The sequence below is a fragment of the Passer domesticus genome, chromosome 10, assembly GCF_036417665.1.
Source record: "Passer domesticus isolate bPasDom1 chromosome 10, bPasDom1.hap1, whole genome shotgun sequence".
NCBI classification, from domain to species: domain Eukaryota; kingdom Metazoa; phylum Chordata; class Aves; order Passeriformes; family Passeridae; genus Passer; species Passer domesticus.
The window spans coordinates 24,872,401-24,894,145 of record NC_087483.1 but is presented as its reverse complement, the minus strand read 5'-3'; the positions used below and the strand labels follow the sequence as shown (position 1 = coordinate 24,894,145).

Below are 21,745 nucleotides of genomic sequence, written 5' to 3'. Positions count from 1 at the left end.
TTACTTCAGATAAAAGACCTTTACATTTCATTGCTTCATTGGGCTATACCATGAAAAATTGTTGTAGAAAATAACAATTTTAGACCATATGAAATCCCCTGCAATAAAATGCTGTATAATCCATCCTGTGCACTCTGAAAAACAGTAAATTTCTTTACCATCCTGCACTTCTTGGAGAGATTTTTAAACAATATTGTTCTCCCAGCTTTGTAGAAAAAACATACATTAACATTTTGCCACAGGCTTCTTTTAATGTTAAATAAGCATCATCATATCTACCACTCATCTCTCATTTCTTTTACATTAATACCTATATCAACAATTTGCACAGACAACAAGCAAAACTCCAGTTTGCAGGGAAGAAGACACAGTTTGCTGCAGGGGTATTAATGCATGTTTAAGTAAGCAGAAAAATGCCATAGTGGGACATACTTAAAATTGTGCATAATCAGTGGTAATGGAAGAGTTATGTATATACTTTTCAGATGATGTGGCCCACTCTACCTGCCAGTTTTAAGTGTGAAGGAGCTTTCTGTACAGAAATTACATGACTTTTCTCTTATGCAGACCCCAATAATTTCATTTCTGTGATGTGTAGACACATTTTCCCAGGACATCTATCTCTTCACAAAGCCACTGGAATGGTTCCATTTCTGCAGACAAGATGTGACCTCAAAGCATACTTTTCCACCTATTTTTCCTCTGCGTCTAGTTGAGGAAGCTCTCTCAAATCATCAGCAGAAATAGCCACATACACTGAAAAATGAAATCACTCAGACCATAGAGAGCCATCTTTAAATTTAGGTTAAATAACTTACTGCAAGACCATAAAATCCCATTTTTATGTAACATAACTGCACTTTCATGGAAAATGGGATTATACACTTAAGCATAGGCATGGTCACTGAATCCATCCTCGGGCAAAACAGAGAAAACACATGGCTTGAAGACAGACGTCCAGATCTGGATTATTGTTATCTCAAAAGTTTTGTACCTTTTCTGTGATTTCTTACAGGCAACTCCTCACAGTACTGACTCCTTCTTCCTCACAGCACAGCCAACAAACTCTAACTTCTTCACCAGCCAACCTACTCTTTTACAATACCCATCCTAACGGGATCTGGCTGTGGCCTATTAAGGGCAGGCCTGTTCCTAATTCAGCTGTAACTCCTTAGGGGTGAGATTACCTTCATCACTATCTCTATTCTCCTACATTCCATCCATCTACACTGCATACATTCAAACTATTAATCCAATATAAAATAAGGACACAATTAAATTTTTAAACAGAAATCTAAATAGCTGAACATTCTACTGCATATTCAATTATTGTATAAAGAGTCCACAACTTCTCATTCAAAATATTGTCATCAAATATGCAAATAATAACTATTCATCTTCCTGTTTTTCTCAGGCAGCAGCCATCACTCTTAGCTCTCTACATTGTACTGGAAATTGTACTGACACTTACCTCTCTACAGTGTCTGGTGTCAGAAACGAGCCATTGCTGCCAAGTGAGCTGAACCTCCAACACAGCACAGGAGTGGAATGCAGAGAAAACATCTGATATTCACTCACCCATACAGTGCAAAATGTCAGAACTGACACTGGCACAGCTACCCCTCCCTTACTCAGGGTCATTCCAGAGGAGTTCTCTAAGATGGCTACTGTAGCAATTGCCAATTTTCTAGCAATTGCAGAGAGTAAGACTGAATAATGGGACAATGGCAGTGAATGGTGAAAACCTAACATTTTTACGAAAATCTTTCATATAGTGCCCAAGACACCCTAAGTATACATACAAATAAGCAAGGCAGACAAATCATAGGGATGAAGTGCAGATAAGTGAAGTTCTTATATGAAATTTCTGCAAGACTCACAGAGCTGATGTGCAGTGAGACTGTGCTAAAGAACATAAATAGATAAAAAAGCAGTGCTCTGAGAAAGAGATGAAGATCCATGCCAAATAGTCATTCCATTGTCACTAACTGAAGATTGAGGATCACAATTTACTTCCACTGCTGCTTACAAGTTTGTACATACTCTTCATTTAGAACAGAAAGTTCTATATTTGCCAATACATAAACAATCTTACATTATCCAACTTCTGAGAGATTATATGTTAATATAATTATATATTGCACTATAATGTACAGTTCAACTAAACACATTGTGCATCAATTGCGAGATAGTAAAAGTCTTTCTTGTGCTTGGATGAACGTCTGAGCCATTTGATCCCCTTGAAATACATACTGACATAGATAGAGAACTGTGTACGTGTTTTATGCATATTTACATATAATGTAGTGTACATATTCTGAGCTGGAAAACAATTCTATTATTGAAAGAAAAAATATGTTTTAATTGTTATTAGAACAGAAGGAAACTATAAATATCCACACAAAAAAAGCAAACGTTGGTCTAAATTGCACAGAACAATTACTGATAATTCAAATCTTGGCACATTTTTCAATAAGAATTCGATCTAATTATTGCAGTACAAAAGCTGTTGTATGGGCCACTAACATAAAATGTATGTAGCAATTACAGCTCTCTTCAGTAACAGAATCTGAATGCCTACATTAAAAAAACACTCCTCTAACAAAACTTATGCAGGCTTATTCTCAGACGTACATGTTTATTTTTAAATAGTATTGTTTTAGGTTAGAGTGACTTATTGCCCAGGGACACAACAGTACACTACAGTGCTCTGTGTTAAGCACCATACAGATATGCACGAGAAGGGCAGCAGCCCACACAAAGGGTGAAGGGAAACAAATGTGAGAGTCTGGAGGATAAAGAAGTCTGAAAAAAAATTTAAAACTTCTAAGAAACCATCCATGAGCAAGCAGCATGCCAACAATCATCCAGCTGACAGGGTTTTCTGAAGCTTACTCATGATATGCCATAAACAAAATGTAATTGGCCAGTTTTACAGAATACACTACAAAGTCCATGGGATCTACAAAACATACCACAAACCATAATGGGGGTAGACTAAATTAATCCTACCTACAGTAATGCTATATCCAACAGCTGGCAGTTATAGAGGAGGGGTGAAACCACAGGTGGTCTAACTCTCCACTTGTTTAGAGTAATAAACAAGCAGCATTTAACACCCTGTTACTGGAATTTCAATTAGCCACTTTGAGTGACACACAAAATAAGAAATCCTCGATGTCCCTCTACCTCCCAGCATGCCCAAAGCAAGGCTGTGTAATTATATCATCAAAATCTGGCTCATAATGTTTGGGCTGCATTTTTGATGGCCATTGCTATAGCATTAAATTATTATGGTCTTTTGCAATATGGCAACTACTTCATAAGCAGTACCAAAGTTACAGCAATAAAGCACTAGTGACATTCAGATTAGGTTTGCTTCCTGACTACATTAAGTCTAATTATATTTCTTTTTAATGCCCCACACCATTCAAAGGACACATAATGACTACTCTGAACATATTTCATGTCTCATGAATGAGCTTTTCCAGTAATGAGAGCTTGAATTACATATCTAAAACATGCACATTAGAACAGAAAAGCATATCTTAAATGAAAAAGCATATATATGCATAAATATATTAAAAAGCATATCCATATAGAATGAAAAGGCATATTAAACATACACCTACACAGTCATTAAACAGAATAGATGGGAAAATTTGCACTTCCTTCTTTCTGAACTGCCTCTTTTCAACCTGATAGGTGGTTATCTCTACCACTATCTCCTCCTATGGTGTGCAGCTCCCTCACAGCTGTTATGTACACAGAACCTTTACACAACAGGTTTTTACAGGATGTCCTGTACAACAGGACATCCTGTAAAAGCAGGACATGCTGTGACCTGCTCTCCTCAAGCCTCATTGCACTCCAACAGTTCAGACAGGATTGCTTTTGATACTGGTAATGCACTGAATCATTTACTGGGCCAGCAATAAGAAAATTTATTCTACCCTTTGTTTCTACAATATTAATTCATCTTATAGCTGAAACAGGATTTGGCAGCATGGAAGTGGAAAAGAATTCCTATAGCCCATGGAGAGAATGCTCATTGTTTCTCTGCCATAGATCGAAGAACCTTGCTGCCTACTGCATGACAGAAATTACAGGCCAGGAACTAGATGACCCCTGTATTGATTCAGCAGAAGTATTCATGGAGATGCAAGCTGTGTAAGCATCCCTTAGTTTGAAGGTGGAATAAATCCCATAAATATATGCTTTCTCATGGCATGACTAAGAGAAAGAAGTAATTTCTTGCCCCACAATTAACTGAATTTCAAGTAGTAATCAGCACTTGCGGTGCAGGAAGCTTACATCTCTATGCTGCGCTAGATGTACACCAGCAATCTCAGAAACACAGTACTGCTCCATTCATGTTCAAGTTACATTGAACATTTGGGAAGCTCTTGCTGGAGGGACCAGAAGCTCCTTTCATTTGAAAGCTTATTATCAGTAGAAACTAATAGACAAGCTTCTTTCTAACAAATGAAGAAGAAAATATAATTTGACATGAGGGAAATTATTTGTTAGATGGCTCTGTGTGCATGGGAGAGGATGCCCAGAACTGCTTAATAATATCAATCTTTCAGATTTATTTATTCTAATCACTAAGTTTCAAAGTAGCCCATAGACACTGGTAATGATGTAACACAGGTTTTATGGCAGGCTTCAAATAAGAAACCAAATCACTGTCAGAATCTGAAGCCAAACCAAACACTGACTCAGAAATCAGTTTACACAGACATCTTGGACAGTGCTTTAAACTCCTGGTGAAGATACACTCTGTTTATTACACTGCAGTCTTCAGGCTTGCAGTTACAGTGCTACCCTGTATATATTACAGGATCTTTTGGTTACTCTATGGTAACCAGTATTTTTCACAATTGCAATTCAGCATGATTTTTGCATTGGAAGAACTTTATAAAGCATATGCAGGGAGTAATCACCTCATGCAGACATAGTACACTTCCTTTAAAAAAGTTGGATTAGCATAATGTCCACTGCCAGGCAACACGTTGGAGGCACAGCACATAAAGCCAGAACAAGTCCTCCTTGTCACCTCTGCCCCCTCCCAGTCCAATTATGCATTTTATCTATTCATGCACCTTGCCATATCTGCTGGCCAGCATCTTGCTGCAGTAACAAAGACTTGACTTCTTCTGCATTATAAAAAAGCCAGTTCCAATGCTGACAGCAATAAATATCAAAGGTAATAACAATGGCACTCCGCTGTAAAATGGCTGCTCTAGCTATACTATTTACATTAGAATTAATTTCTGACAGCCCTTCAGGCAAAAAAAAAAAAAAAACAACAAAAAAAAATCTGATTTACTATTACCTGTTAATGTGATTTTTTTTTTTTTTGTCTTGAGGAAACACCAAGTAGCAGGCACCACACAGTATCAAGTAGCATCAGGGAAGCTGAGTGCAATGAAAAGACCTCCAAAGAAAATCAAACAGAAGCCTCTCAATCACAAGAGGTAACTATGTCATATAATAATAATCTCATTGGACAGTTACACTGATACTGACACATACCTGCTTTGCTTCTTCCTCCTTTACCTCTTGGTACAGCAAGATCTGGATTTTCTGCTGAGAACTTCTCTCATTACTCAGTGCATAATAATTTTTAAAGGTGTTTCACTACCTGTTTTTATTGCATTATTGTTTTATCACAATAATGTTTATATTTATATTCATATTTTTCATTTATGCAATATTTTAAATATGGTTTCAGAAGTATGTATAATTCTTATGCATTGCACTAGACCATGAGTAAAGTGAAAGTTTTTGCACAGGTTTCTCCTCATGAGCAAGTTATTAATGAAATGAAAATGGCTTCTACATTCACTCAGCATGACACAGGTAAGAAGTGGCATGAGAATAAACACTCACAAATGAGCAATGGCAAATGTCTTTCCTCCCACAGATGTACTGTTCTTAGCATATAAATATGAAAACACACACTGCTCTGAATTCTGAGCAAAGCTCATTCCTTAACTTCAATGGGGCATCAGAAATGAGTTAGAATTCAGTATGAAGAGATTATGTTTGCATAAGGATATGGTTTTAAGTATGGTCTGAGTTGCTTGAAGGAATGGGGGACTTAACAACTTGTCTGAAAACATAAGCAAACAGCAGTCCATGTACATACAAAGCTGTGGATGGGTAAGGCTCAGTTTATAGCTGACCTGAGTAACCCTGCAGAATATCACAGAGAAGATCATAGTGTTAAGACACTGCTGCTGCAGTTTACCTCTTGAGCAAGAATTCATGCATTACATTCTCCCACAGACCTCAGTCACCCTTTGTCCCTGCCACACCACTCAGGTACAGCAAAACAGTAGTTTATATCATGTCCCTTAACAACTATTCTGACATTTTCCATACGGATTTCTGTACTGATCAAGTGACTCTCTAGACTTCTACAAGGCTAAACACAATTTTTCCAAGATATCAATGTTTTATAATTCACTGATAAAGTCAATTTCATAAAATGCAGGTTGGAGAAAAACCAATCTTTTTTATTCTTCTTTCCATTGCAGTAATCAATTCAGCTCAGAATGAAGAGCTCCCAAAGACTGTAACACAAATTTTAAAACAGCAGATTGAGAAGGCAGCTCAGGAAAAGGCTGTTCACTCTGACAGAGAGATCACAACATCTGCTAAAGAAGTAAAGGTCTGTATTTTTAATAAGAGCAATCTTTCCTTATGCAAATAAGAAGTTAAGACACTGGTCTGTCATGCTATCTGATTTTCTATTTTCAATAATTATGATTAAAAATGTACCTTATGGAAGAGGTGGGAATATATGGACTTCAGGAATTAAGTGCACATAACATAATATGAAATACATTAGAAAGTTCCATAAGTAGTTACAGTATGTGACAAAAAAAATTCAAGGTAAAAACTTCTGCATTCTGTCCTCCTCTGATGAATAGTCTCCTCTTTCCTTGTTTTGAATCTGTAAATACATATAATTTGTCACCACAGACTCCCAGAAGCCTGGAAAATACCACTTCCAAAAGAAAGTCAAATGAACACAAGCTACAGTTAAAGTTTGTTATGCTTATAATGCAAAGTCTGCATTTGTTGCAGCAAAATCTCCAAGACTGCTCAATCATTGTTTTGTATGAATTCCACATTTCTTTTCACATATATTCTATGATGCAAATATCACTATCAACTCACTATCAACTATCCAACTAAGCGAAGTAACCATTCAGTAAGACCCTTTTCCGGGATCCATGTCACCATTTTTCCCCTCCGAATTACCTTATCTCCTTCCTCTTCTCCCTCTCTACACTGAGAATACCTAAGAATATTCAGCTGAGTCCTGGTGCTTGGCTCACAAGCAGTCTGTGCCTATGGACTGCCCCTTTCTGGTATGTGTGCCCTTTACTGGTATGAAACTTTCTATTCATGTTTTGTATTTTATAGAGAAACAGTTTTCTTTATAATTAAATATGCTTCACAGAAGACTTTATAAAGATTTTAATATAAATGTAGCTACCTTAGTATTAAAATTCAACCGAAAAAAGTATCAGGTCTGACAACTACAATTGTAAAAATCACAAATAATTATGCCCATAGCATATTTGGACCATGTGAGTGCACAGTCTGGAGGTTACCACAAAAGGAGTAACCCCTATTGTGCACCTGGCATGGCTAAGCAAAAAATCCTCATCAGAATTTCAAACATCCATTCCCCTACTTATTGATCTTTAAATCACATTGTACATTCAAAGATTATACATACATTACAGTCAATTCCACTTACACTAGAAAACCTTCTATTATTCTTCCACATTTCACACAATAATTAGTTATTACAAATAAATGGAAGATATTGTACCTGGTGAAGTCCTTTTAAATGCATGGATTCCTGCAAAGGGAAAGGTAAGTAGTTTTTAAATTTCCAAGTATTACTGTTAGTTGAACAAAAAGGAAGCCCTACAATAAACAACTGAGATACCAGTTAACAGAAAATGGAAATGTTGTAACAAAATATATGGACTGATACTGTTCAAATAAAATCATACCATGTGGCTTAGACTAATTTGTAACCTTTTAATGTGTGGTTGTAGAAACTGCAGATTCAGGAAAATGAAACATGCAAACTCTGTCAACAGAGAGTTTACCCCATGGAATGTCTCGTTGCTGATAAGCAGAATTTTCACAAATCCTGTTTCCGATGTCACCACTGCGGCAGTCAATTAAGGTAAGAAGTAACTGCATCACCCACACAACCCTGCTTTGGAATATAAATACAGATGGTAAAATTATTTTCAACTGTAGGATTATTCGGCCTGTAGGATGCTGGGTTGACACGGTGGTATCCTGAGTTCTCCTTTTTTCTCTGCTCCTAACATCTGCACTGTGACATGGAATGAGTCCTTTAAATTTCTTATAGAACTGTTTTGTCCCAGTACCTTCCAAATTCTTCCACATATTGCTTCCTACAGACTGTTGCAGACCTTCAGGACAGAGGCAGTGGACACAGGAATTCAGGTGGAATTTAAAATATCTAAAAACCACCAAATTTTCTCTTCAATTTTCCTCATTCATAAAATGAATTATGATGGTTATCTGCATTAGCAAATCACTCTGTAGCCTTCATATAAAATGTAGAATTTATTGCTCTATCTGACTGCAAAGACCAACCACTTTGATATTAAGACACTCTGGGTAGTTACACACATTTCCTTTAGTTCATTTGGGAGGAGAATCCAAATATAAATCAAACACAAATTTCTATATTTTGCACAAAGACTAAATTCTGATGCTACTTTGTAAAAAATGAGGATTTGGACTTTAACAAGATGAAGAAAAATGGTCCCAAAAGCCCAGAAGTGCTGTGGAACATTTCTATTTGAAGTTTATTCTGTGCAACAACCAAATGAGTTTATGTTCTTTCTTAAATCACCAAGCATGATTCTTCTTCATTTTTACTTTGAAATTGTATGAAAATTCACAAGTAAAGGTTTTAGATACTTTTTTTTTTTTTTGGGGGGGGGGGGGAGAAAGGGGGAGGTGTATGGTAATTTATGGTATGTAAAAGCATAAAACAAATTTTCTTCCATTTGGCAGCTTGGGAAATTATGCATCTCTCCATGGAAAAATATATTGTAAACCCCATTTTAAGCAACTTTTCAAATCAAAAGGAAATTATGATGAAGGTTTTGGACACAAGCAGCATAAAGAATTATGGAATTCTAAAGATCAACTTAGTTCAATTAACAAAACTCAAGCTGAAGAAACAAATCCCATTAATAGCATACCTGTTGATCCTAAACCAATTACAGAAGATGATAAAGGCTTGTACTCAGGTACTGAAGGTGCTCGTCCTGATATTTTGGACAACAATTTGAAAACCACAGAAAGAGGTAAATTAAAAATGACATGGCCTCCTTCAACAGATGATGCAACACCTAAGAAAACATTCTCTATTGAAGAATCAGCTAAAGTAAATAAGTCAAAGTGGCCCCCAGAAGGTTTTGCTCAAGAAGATCCTAGTCCATATACAAATAAACCTCTGGGCAACAAAAAGGAATCTCAGAAAAATCCCACTGTGATGGAGCAAAATAAGAAAAACATCACAAATTCACAACAAAATCAACAGTCATCCACTCTGTCTGAAAAACAATGTACAAATACCTCTAAAGCAGGTAATAATGGCAAGGATGAGGAATCTGGGAATGTGAAAGATAAGGTGAATAAACTGGAAGCATCAGAGAATAGGGAGCAAAGTGGAAAGGATATTAATGAGGGTGATAATGTAATTGTGGATAGCACTGGGAAGAAGCAAGAGAAACAAATTAATGAAACTGATAATTCAGAAGTGATACAGGTTACTAACATTGATGATGTTACAGTACAAAAGAATCACAAAGAATACAACTTGAATAACAACAATAGTAATAATTATGCCACTTTTTCACATCAAAATATTTGTACACAGAAAACAACTCTCTCAGGTGTGTCTACCCCAAAGACAGCATTAAGCCATCCTATTTGCACTGAATCACAGCATGCCTTCGCAAAGCTGGACAGTCAGTCTGGAAATGAAGAAATATATGAGATGTATGAACCTCATGAGAGCTATTCTAGTGATACTGTACTTGCACAGGGTGAACAGAACTCAAAAGATGAAGATGCTGTTACTTTTAAGAGTCTTGCTGAATTTAATAACGATGCCACGTGTCAGAAGTCTTGTACTAGCAGCACATTCAGTTGGAAGAAGGAAACTAACACAACATTGTCTGTTGATACTGAGTTGTCATGCACTGGAGAAGAATCAGAATATGACAAAAAGGACAAAAAGCTAAACACTATTTTATCTGACACTCTGAAGACATCTTTTCTTAAAAGAGACAACCTGGTTTTAAACTGTGGTGTAATAAACTCTGCAGATGCAAGTAAAAAATCCTGCAGTTCATATTCAAAAGCACATGGAAATTATGATACAGAACTGAATTATATTAATGCTTGTCAAGAAAGTGAAATAATCCAATTGGCAAAGACTGACATAAATACAAGCTTAGATTTACTCAGCTCAAGACATACAGCAGTTTCATCATTCCAAGGCAAGAAAGTCAAGTTCAAATGGCTTACTGCAAATGAAGAAATTTTAAAAAAATAGATTTTATGATGAAAATTAATAAAACATCCAAGTGGTCAGCTATGTCTGTCACTCATTGCAAAGTATGTCATAAATAGGTATTTCTTCAGTCTACTTATTTTAGTCTTTCATGAAGAATTTAATATCCATAGATAATACCTAGACTTTATTCAGTTAGTTTGTATTTAAGACAATGAAGATGTAATTTTTTTCCATCTGTAATTATAAAACACCCCTTGTTTTTCTATGTCTCTGAACATTGCAAGAAATATTTTACTACATTGTCCTGGAGAAATATAATCCATTTTAATATTTATTATTTGTAACAACTTCAGATGTGAAGCACCCGGTGTGCGCAAAGGAAGAAAAATACTTTTATTGTTTCTTCTAATGTTATTACTCTAACTGAGCTGTTGTTCCATGACATATTATGTACACTGGTTGTGTTAGCTCATGCTAGAAAATCTGGGGTTTGGTTGAGATTTTGGGAAGTTAATCTTTTTTGTTTCTGTTTTTGCAGTATTATGTAATACTTAGTTTGAAATGGATCATTATTGAATAGTAACCACAGCTGGCTGGTGAATAGCGCGGTTTAGTTATATTCCTAGAGCTGCTACTAAGTTATATTGAGTAACAGGAGAAGAAAGTGTGTAAATTTTAACACTGGAAAAAACCAAACACCCTAAACAGAACTGAAACAGGGTTTGGGGACACTGGGCAATGAAGACAAGTGGTTGTTGCAGTAATTACTTCAAAGTCATTTTAGCTGGAGCAGCTCTCCAGTGTCATACTTAAACCTGTACAAACTTATGCAGATCTAGCACTTTTTTCCTTAAAACCTATGCTTATGGACTAACATTTTCTCACTTAACACTATTCCATCCTGTATGAAACAGTAACATATATTTAACTGTTGACAATGCATAATAAAAAAGCACTTTACCAAAAATATTTTGTGACTTTTTAAAGATAAATTTATACATACTATTTTCCTTAAATAGTTTGTGAAATTCTTCATGCAATGACTAGTCTAAACCAAAGTGTCAGAGAGAAAAGGAATCATAATCAAAATACATTTTTCAAAATAATTCCTGAAGGATCCAACAGAGACAGGCATTTGAAATAATTTACAGGAAAGACAAGCTGATGTTAAAACATTTAAGAAAGTGTGCCTCAGACTTCTAGAACAAAACATTACCTACACTACAAATCAACATTACCGACACTCAAAGCAACAGGGTTGTGGGTAAGTGGGAAATCCACATGTGACTCCTCTATATCTACACAGAAACAACAATAAACTATATACACACATCAGGAAACCATGAATAGCATTTTTTCCACAAGCATACTTCAATAGTATATTACTGCAAAGTATTCTCAGTAAACGCAGAAATATTGGAAGATCTCTTTAAATTAATGTTACCAGCAGAACAGCCTTTTGCACACTGCAATACCACTGTATTTGAGAACTTTATTAAAAAGCATTAGCCTACAGCTGCTTTTGAACACCTTAGAATCATTTCAGCAAGGTTTCTCTCTCTGTGTTATTGCTGCCCCCATTTGCGTGTAACCATCATAATCTGTTTTTAAAAAGCCAAGAGATTACTACATAGCACTAAATGACTTTGCTCTCTTTTATGAGTAGATAACACAACTAAAAATAACATTAACAAAATTCCTGCTAAGATAACAACAACAACAAAAAAAAAAAACCCTTCAGAAAATGCGGGCCTGAAGAAAATAAAGAGAATTTGACTGGCATATTTAGACTTCTATACGAATTAAAATGTTAAATCTCCCCCATTTATCAAAATTTCTTATTAGACAGAAGATTGGCTTCAGCTGTATTAGTTAGGAAAAAGGAATTATCTTGAAGGTGAAATGGTGGTGTTTATGTGCACATGTGTAGGTGTGATCATATGCATGTTAATTCATGAAAAAGCTAACATCATTGCAATATTTGTACCTGAAGTACAGTCCTATGCCATTTGTCATCCTCCTGCATATTCTGATGAATTTAACCTTGTATATACTACAATCTAGAAAAGTGACACATGTCAACTATGATAATAAAAATTCACACCAAGAAATCAGCCCCTCTGAAAAGATCCTTGGAAACTACTGACCTTTTAGCTTCCCCTAAAAAAATAAAAAATGAGCCACAGAAAAAGTGTGTTCCTTCTGGCCAGCTAGATATACAGACTACAGGAAAGGCTTTGTTGAAATATTTTTAAGAAGAAAGACACAGAAATGTTTACTCCCAGAGAGAATATTGTATAAAGTCAACTTACATAAATGACATACCATATGGAGTAAATCTCTTTGGATATTCCATGACTGAGATTCTGTTTGGGATGGGACAGACACAGAAGTGCAGAGCCTTCCTCTAGTGGACTCACCAGCTTTGCATTCTCTTCTCTTACTGAGTGGCTTTTTTACTTCTGCCAGTAGTGAGGATGAATGTTTACTGCAGAATGATTTATTTGAAGCCCTATTATATTGTTTTGGGATTCTTATACAAATCATAATGATGACACACTCTAAACTTGTTCTAGAAAACTAACAGCCATGAGTAATAAAATTTTGTAGAAAAATGTAAATAACCTGGGAAAAAATTAAGTAGAAGAGCTTTTCAGAACTTCAGCCAAAAGCTTAGTGTAGAAATTATCAGAGATGAGATAAGGCTTGAACTCACTGAATCTTAAACGCTTTTCCAAGGCAGAAGGATGGAAGATGCCACCCTGATGTATACACACATTGCCACTGCAGAAGTCAGACTGTGGAGAGAATGCATATAGCAGTTGAATGTGCAATTGAGATAAAGTGTGTAGAAAGTAGCAACCTTATAGGTTTTCTGTAAATGAAATACTAAGTGAATAGTAGCTCCTCAGCTGCTAAAAAACCTCATGCATTTTAGTGAACCCATACAGATTTACTGCAGCCAATGAGCTGGTCTACATTGGTTTAAGAAGAACTAGCATCCATTAGAGTTGTATTTCTGTGAGGGGAAGTTGCTAGTCTAAGTTTAAGCATGTTCAAGTTATCCTCTAGGCTTTCTAAGTGTTGCTACCTGAGTTTAAATAACCAGCCATCAGTCTGTAAAAGTCTCATTCTGTGAGGAGAAGCTTGATGGTTCCTGGGAAGAATTCTGGTACTGAACCTCCTGTTCTCTCAGCAGGATAGCCTCCTGTGGCTACTCCTCAGTTTCATCCCATGGACAGGATATTTACCCTGAGAAAGGGACCTTACAGTGATGCAGGGCAGAGCTGATCCATTTCCAGCACAGCTGCAGCCAAGCACTGTTCAACAGTAAAGCTGCACTGACAAGTAGCAGTAAAATGAAACTGTCCCACATCATTATTAGTACAGGAGACTTGCAGTCTGAAAAGTGTATTTTCACTGGCTATTATTGGCTAGTGAAGATGTTCTACTGCTTTTAGAACACAGCAGGGTTCATGTATTCTTCAGTACTGAAAAGCACCAATTAGAGAGATTAAAGAGCCTGATTTAATGGCAGGGCCAGCGCTGAATTTTAGAGGGCTTCTAAATTTGCAGTCCATTTGCAACTTCATTAACATAATTGGCACAAAAACTTACTTAGATTTACTTAAATTGTTTCTATAGGTGCAGCATATCAACTAATTCTTTTGAAGCCTTTGTAGAGTCGGGCATCCTCAAAGAGACCTAAGCAATACTTCGGGTGTACAGTTGAAGTGGGCTCCTCCTAAGTGAAGAGTCCACTTCAACTCAAAGGCTGGATTACTTGGAAAAGTGTAAACACCTTGTCTGTCTTCTTATCTCCTTCCTACATACCAACAGGCAGACCTATGCTAGTTATCTTAAATGACACAGTGCCCAGGGTAGACAACTAATCCATGCAATGGATCTGCCTCGTTCTAACACAATACGTCTTGAAATATCTCTCCCTCAAATAATTATAGTTCAGGCCTTATTTTCAAAGTGCAGGATAATTATCAGAATTACTCATAAAAAATTTGGGTCGCTTCAGTCAAGTACACCTCCAACTGGTAGGCATAATTGCAAAAACATTAACTACCCTGGGCACATTCACAAAAACAAGAAAACATGAAGACAAAAACATAGATTAAAGCCTTTGGTTTTTTGCATGCTTTCTTCCATTAAGAGGAACCTAAGTTAAATCCTTTGGGTAAATTTTATTGCCTTTCACAAGCATTTCATCTTGTATGTGGGTTACATTTGATGATTTTGACATGAAAAGCGTTTTAAAATGTTTTAAAGAGAGGATCTGCATTAAATTTGGCTCAGAAACATAATTAGACTGACCTTACTTTTGGGCTTTGTAAAACAGTAAATTACAATTCAGCCATAAAAGATCTGAATTTTTCAGTATAGTCCTTAAACAAAAAAATAAGGCAGCTCTGTAATGTACTACTTTGGGGAAAGTGGAAGAAAATTGCTGTTTCCCACTGCTCCCTCACCTCCCTTCTTCTAAGGTAGGGTATGAGAGAGAAAGAATAAGGTCTTCTTAAATTCTTAAAAATAATAAGGTCTATTAAAAATAAAATTTACTTTTAATCTGACTGTCATTAACTAAGTACATTGTAATTTTACTAAAAAGAGACATGAAAAAATCTACACATTTCAGCAGGTGATTTGCAAAATCACATCATGTGTTTAAATTTAAAAAAAAACTAGGAAAACCTCAGAGTTTCAACCCATTTACCTTTTGGCTCTTGACACTCTAGCCATCACTATCAGTAGCCATATAAAATTACTCTTAGACTGATGAAATGATACCTGTAACAGAAGCTGACAAGGAATAATGTCCTATCACAACAAATACCTATGAAGGAGCCATTCCTTCCCCACAGAAACTGTATATTCCAAATCAAAAAGCAGGCTGTTTTTCCACTAAACCTTACTAGAGGAAAAATTTACCAAACACAAAATTTCTTGATCAAGAAGTCATCAGCAAAAATAGAGATGAATTTTCAGTAAATGAGATGAAATAGTTAAAATAAGGGGAAATGAAGGTGCAGCTGTACCATGATGGGAAGGAACCCTAAAAAAAGTACTTCAGTATACTGCTTGGTAAATTAGATTGTCACCCTAATTGTAATACTGGTACACATATCATAGTAAAAATAAAAAACAATCCATATTAAATATCCTCTTACCACTTATAATATGCTTCTAGTTTCTCTCTGTAATCACAGTTAAGACCTCTACAGGACATTAGATAAAAAGGAAGAAATATATAGCTATAAAGTCAGCTTGTGCAGATGGACACAGAAAAAAAATCTGCAGTCCAATCTTAAGAGCTTTTGTAGAGCTTTTCATAAAACAATATTAGGGTGGAAATAGCACATAAACAGTGTCATATACTGATCTAAACAGTGTTTAGAATCTCTTTATTATCTCCTATAAACTGCTTTTCTGCTTTGGTAGGACAGTACTGCTATACAGATTGGGTCTGGGTGGCCTTGACTGAGAAAACCACTTTGCCAGCATTGTTTCTTCTGCGCCCAGGGAGAAGGTAAGGAGAAGTTGCATTCCCAGGCACTGGCAGTTATCCATGCTAACAGCATGCCATAAAACAGCAACAGCATGGACTCAGCTTCTTGGGACAGAATTGGAAGCCTAAACCTTTTCTGGTTTTCAAAATAAAATACTAAGACAATAACCAAGAATACCTTTCTACATTTCTGAAGGCATCATGATATAAATATTTGGCTAATAACGTATGGCAAACTATATCTGATAATATTAATGTTATAAACTGACATACTGCAGAGTGCACCATTATCTTATTTTTTTTTTTACTTTTAGAAAAAGCATATGTGCACTAGAGGAAGGAGAAGAAAATTAGGGCTAATTTACTTTATTTTTAAGTACCTCTAAAAACACAGCTTTATAAACTTCTTCCAAATACCTTCCAGTCAATTAGATGGGGTTTGGATTAAGTGTCCAGACATTTATGCTCTATGACAACATTTCAAGACTACTGCAGCACTCCAGAAAACAAACCATTTTCTTTAACCAGCTACAAATTTCACCATCACCTACAAGAGACAGAAGTGACATAGCATTGCTTTTTTTGACATGAACACCTGGCTACAGAGAGAAGATGGTTAACAAATGAAATTCTGCACCTCCTGTACATTTACTGAGTTTGTTCAAATATACTGTATTTACTAATACCCACTATATTACTGATTCATTAATTATTGACCTTAATTTCTAAAAATTAATCATAATTCACAGGGTCAGGAAATAAGGTCAAACAGACAACATTAATTTTACCATTGCCCAACATATGAGTGCTTGAATTTGAAACTTCAATGTTCCTTTTATATATTTCCTGAAGACATATATGTGGCACAGACAATTCAAGTGATTGAGTTCTGGAAATTCAAAAATCGGGATCAACTTGAAAGTTACGAAAACTGTTAAAGACCAGCATCAAGGTATCATTCTTTATGCATTTCTGGACTTTTAAAATATTAGGGGTAATTCCTCCCCATTTTCAAATCTTTGAATGATAAAAAATAAACCACAGAATTTTCAAGAACTTTCTAGAATGATTCTTCTTTAACACACATTGAATGCTTTGGTGGAGCAGAAACAAAACCCCACCTACACCTGTCTGGGGCAGTTTCTGTAAATTACACACTCATACTCAAGCTAAACTGTAATGTTAAAGTTATGTTTTAGTCTATTCTACACAAGTAGGTACGTATTTTAATTGTAGGAAAATGTAATGCCACTCTAGTAATGGTTTTGCATACTTGCCATTTAAAAATGCAACATTTGATTGCTGAAAATTTTGTCTTATGTTATCCATTTGGGGAGAAGCTTTCTGCATCTAGGAGAGGACAGACAGACTGATTTACTTTCAAAGATTTACCAAAAGGCTTTTTTCATTTCCAGGAAAAATACCTGGTAAGAACATAGATTTTTTTCCCATTCTAAAAAATATCTTTCAGCTGAAAAAATTTAAATCAATCTATTGCCTCAACTTTGATCTGGTTCTATTCTGACCATATTTGCAATACAGCTTTTCATTTCATCATGTCACATTATTTTTTTATGGTACAAATCATGTCCTCTTGATATATAGCCAGGAGAATATTTTTGTTAGGACTTCTTTCTGAATTGGTGTAGCAGCTAGAAGATAAATTGGAGACTCTAATCAATAAAGCCTGAGGTAATATTTTTAATAATTCAATAAATCAAAATATTAAATAATTGTGCAAGTAGCAGGATTCATCCCTTTTATGCTCTGAACAAGGTCAGAAAGAAAACCACTGTGCAATCACAAAATTAAAGACTATAAAGACAGCATTTGAGTTCAGGCATTCTCATATTCAAACTTAATGATCCTTTAATGTAATACATGACTATCGTGTCTGTAAGCATATAAATATATAGGTACTCATGTATACATAAGTAGAAGCACAGGCAATCAGCAAATTACTGTAACACCAGCTGTGTATATATAGCACTAGGAAGCTCAGAGCCACTAAACTTAATGTGGTGGCTTCACAATGTGGTGGCTTCACTGCTTTCCCCCTCACTTTTTCTACCATATATTCTGTGCTTCCTTTGGTTGCTCTTCTACTATCGTTTTAAGCTCTTTAGGACTGAAACTTCAGGCAACTTTTCTTCCAGATGATAAGAAAAAGCACGCAGCCAAATATTCCTGATGTAGTTCTTTTATCTCTGAATAAATTTTGGTACCAATATCCTCAGTCCCTCAGTGGGCAGACATCTTTTATCTATGATGGTGCCACTCCAGCAACAGAAACATGTGAGTAATTTTTCTTAAAATGCTCTTCAATGAAAATAAGGGTAACAGAAACTTTTCTGTGTGTCAATCATAAAGTAGTCCCAGTGATGACAATTCCAAGCTTTGCAGTGTTAGTACCAGGGAACATGACTCCTGTATCCTGGTAGCTGTGTACCTCAGGAAAATGGAAATTAAGGACCAGTCACATTCCAGTACTGGTTGCATCCTCTTGCTGATAAGCAATCAGATGACACAGAACCAAGCTCTCTGGTTTATGAGTAGCAATTGCCAAATCATCCTCCAAGAGGATGAAAAATTGAAAAAAAAAGAAAATTGCATGCAAAATTATAAAATAAGGGAAAACATTAATCATAATTAAACAGAACCACATTGATTTTTGCCAGCTGGATTCAGCCACTGACTGTGATAGGAAGGCTCTTCTCTCTTGGTTAACCCTGCTGAGAGCTGGATTAATTCTTTATAATTAATTTCTTAGGTAATAGTGCAAATATTTGTCAAAACAGTTGATCCACCACAAAATTAAATATGGGGTGGGGAACAATAAAAACTCTTAATATATTTAAAACAAAGATAAAAATACTCAACCTGACTGGATCAATGGAGGGGGAAGAAAATGTTCTTTATATGAACTGGTCACTCATGCAAAGCAGAATTACTTGGATCTGAAAAATGGTTCACCACCCATCCATTCCTCTACACAAAAGGCCTATCTTACATCACCGTTCAAGGCAGTTGCAATTAAATTTATATTTATAGAATCTTAAAATACTTTTAAGTATATTCATTACGTTCACAGTGACATTGCTCTGAAGGACGCTATATAAATGGAAGCTGTGCTTACAAGCGATCACTGCAGATAAACAAATATCTTGAAGGACTCACTCTGCACACAAAGGAAGTTGCCTTGCTTTGTTTACGGGGAGATTAGCTCCCTCCAGCTGACATAATACATGGGAGATAAAATAACAAAAGGAAACACTTTGCCATGCAGTGTGAAATCAGATCCCAATGCACCTTCAGGAGAGTGCATGAGGGGGCAAGTTTGTGGGGGCAAGAACCCTTTGTCTCCTTATTTGTCTGTATAGCACCAAGCACATAACTGTGATTTACATCTCACAGCATACATCTACATGATATTAACAAAGGGGTTACCAAATGAGGCTGAATGATGCTAGCAAATTGTAACACAGTTAAAAATAAATAATCAAATATTCCTACCCCGGATCTACAAAAGCAGTGCTGCATCCATGCATCAATTAAGTATTCAAACCCTATCAGAAGGGAGGAGTGAAATAATGTTTATCTCTAAGAAATCATTTTACAGTTTAATGTAAAAGATCTGCCAAGTATAGTACACTTCAGTACTACAGTACTGTTCTCCTAAAACCTGAAGTTAAAGTCTAAAGGATATACAGCAACTGTGTTTCTTTTCTTCATTAAGGAATTTCAGGATAGTTCCCAGCATCTGCCAGAATCCCCAACACCAGCACTTAGCCCAAAGTTCACATCTTGTTGGCTGTCTTACCAGCTAAAACAATGATTTCAGTAGGTTTGAATCTTACCTTCTATCATGCCTGTTGATCCAGGACAGAAGGACTCCTGCTCACAGAGCTGTACAGAAATTACATTTTTTATACTGTTTCATCTATGAATAAGAGCAGCTCAGCTCATATATGTACTTTAGTGCTTTCCAGGAGTACAATAGTGTTTTTTTCAGGAAGAACTGCTGTCTTATGGGACTGAAGGCTAAATTACAGTTTTGTGAGCTGAGATTTAAAAAAAAAAAAAAAATCCTCCTCATTTATCAGGGGGACTGCTAAACTTTAGAATGTATTATGTGTACTGTAAAGGATGTTAATGAAGAGACCCGTATTTCAGGTGTGCTGCTTTTTTTTTCTCGTGTCTTTTCTGCTTTTAATTATTTGGTGCTTCTACACCTATAACAACATCTTCCTCTAAGTTGTTTCATCTCATGAACAGGATATTTAGTGGAAATGTAGTGTTTTGTCTTCCTTTTTTTGAGGATTTAGCTAACATACATATTGAGGTATGCATATGATTGCAAAAACCTGCAGTAGAACCTTAAAGTCCACTCTTTAACATGAACATAAAATTCAGACATGATTATCTGAATTTCTGTTTATATTTTGGATAAGTCTAAAGTATAAAAACTAATCACATGTATGTTCTGCTTAATAGAAAGAGATTCCTTTACAAGGATTATTTTTAATATTTCCTCCTTCTCTGCAGGAGTTATAAAGCTGTAACTATGCAATGCTCTATTCAGTTCTGTAATATTTGTAAAACTGTCCACAGTAAATAAAGTGTGTTGGGGTTTGGGTTTCTTTCAAGATAACAATACAGCTGATATAAAAAAATTTAAAAACCCTTGCTTTAATAAAGAGTAAAAAATTGGATACCTTTTCTTAAAAATATAATGGTATTATTAAAAATGTAATTTCTCAAGGTTGGAATCAGTTTCTGAAGTAATAAAACCCATTTTCTAGAAGAAAACATCTCTGAGCTGTTGCAGTGTCTAAGCACATGAGCATTTAACACATTTTTCCTTATTGCATTCCAAACAAAAGTGGGTACAATGAGTTTTCACACTGGATACAGCAAACTCAACTGCAACCAAAAGGAAAAAAAAAAGAAGGTAAACAGTTGAAGAGTGTGAGGTAAAGGGCATGACTTTCACACTGTTTAACAGTACTAGCAGTTCTGAACTCAGCACAGATGAGGGTACCTGCATCTGGTACAACTAAACAAGGAATTCTGTCTATAAATTGGATCTAATATTGGCATGAACAATATTGCATTAAGAAATTAACAAATATTTGCTTATAACCAGATTAACTTGATAGATTATTTTATTTTAGAAACCTTTCTTATTAGGCATGAAATACAATGCCAAGCCACTAGGAATCAATAAATCTCCACACCCTTTTGAATCAGCAAAGAAAGCACAGAAGTAGGCAAGGGGTTCTACGGACAAGCAAATTCCAAAACTGGGTAAGACCATCAACACTGAAAGGAACCCAGCAATAAATACATTTTTGAAACATTTACAAGCATTCCACCTTGCGTTTTAGAAAGACTGGAAAGGAGGGAAGAGACATTTATTCTTAGCTTAACTGAAATCTTAACAGTCCAATAATTATTAGTTCTAGAAGAGTAGTAATAATGCAGTTGAAGATGTATTACTCCTCTCTTGCTGTTACATTTCCCCTTCCCCTTCTCCTCTGGATCTCTTGTTCAGTTTCATTCCACCCTGATGTGAAGGGGTGGTAACAGTGACTTTGTGAGCATCTGGAGTCCTTGGCCAGGAG

The 21,745-nt window shown here is 35.8% G+C and overlaps 1 protein-coding gene across 1 annotated transcript in view; it reads left to right on the top strand.

Moving 5' to 3' along the window:
* XIRP2 (xin actin binding repeat containing 2) overlaps positions 1-11,550 on the top strand; it is a 32,070-nt gene extending 20,520 nt beyond the window's left edge. The window contains exons 5-9 of the mRNA XM_064435571.1: positions 5,373-5,480; positions 5,799-5,865; positions 6,546-6,679; positions 8,088-8,221; positions 9,091-11,550. Of these exons, the coding sequence (XP_064291641.1) occupies positions 5,373-5,480; positions 5,799-5,865; positions 6,546-6,679; positions 8,088-8,221; positions 9,091-10,642 (1,995 nt within the window). The 3' untranslated portion in view covers positions 10,643-11,550. The remainder of the gene's footprint in view (positions 1-5,372; positions 5,481-5,798; positions 5,866-6,545; positions 6,680-8,087; positions 8,222-9,090) is intronic.
* Positions 11,551-21,745: the final 10,195 nt, after the last annotated feature.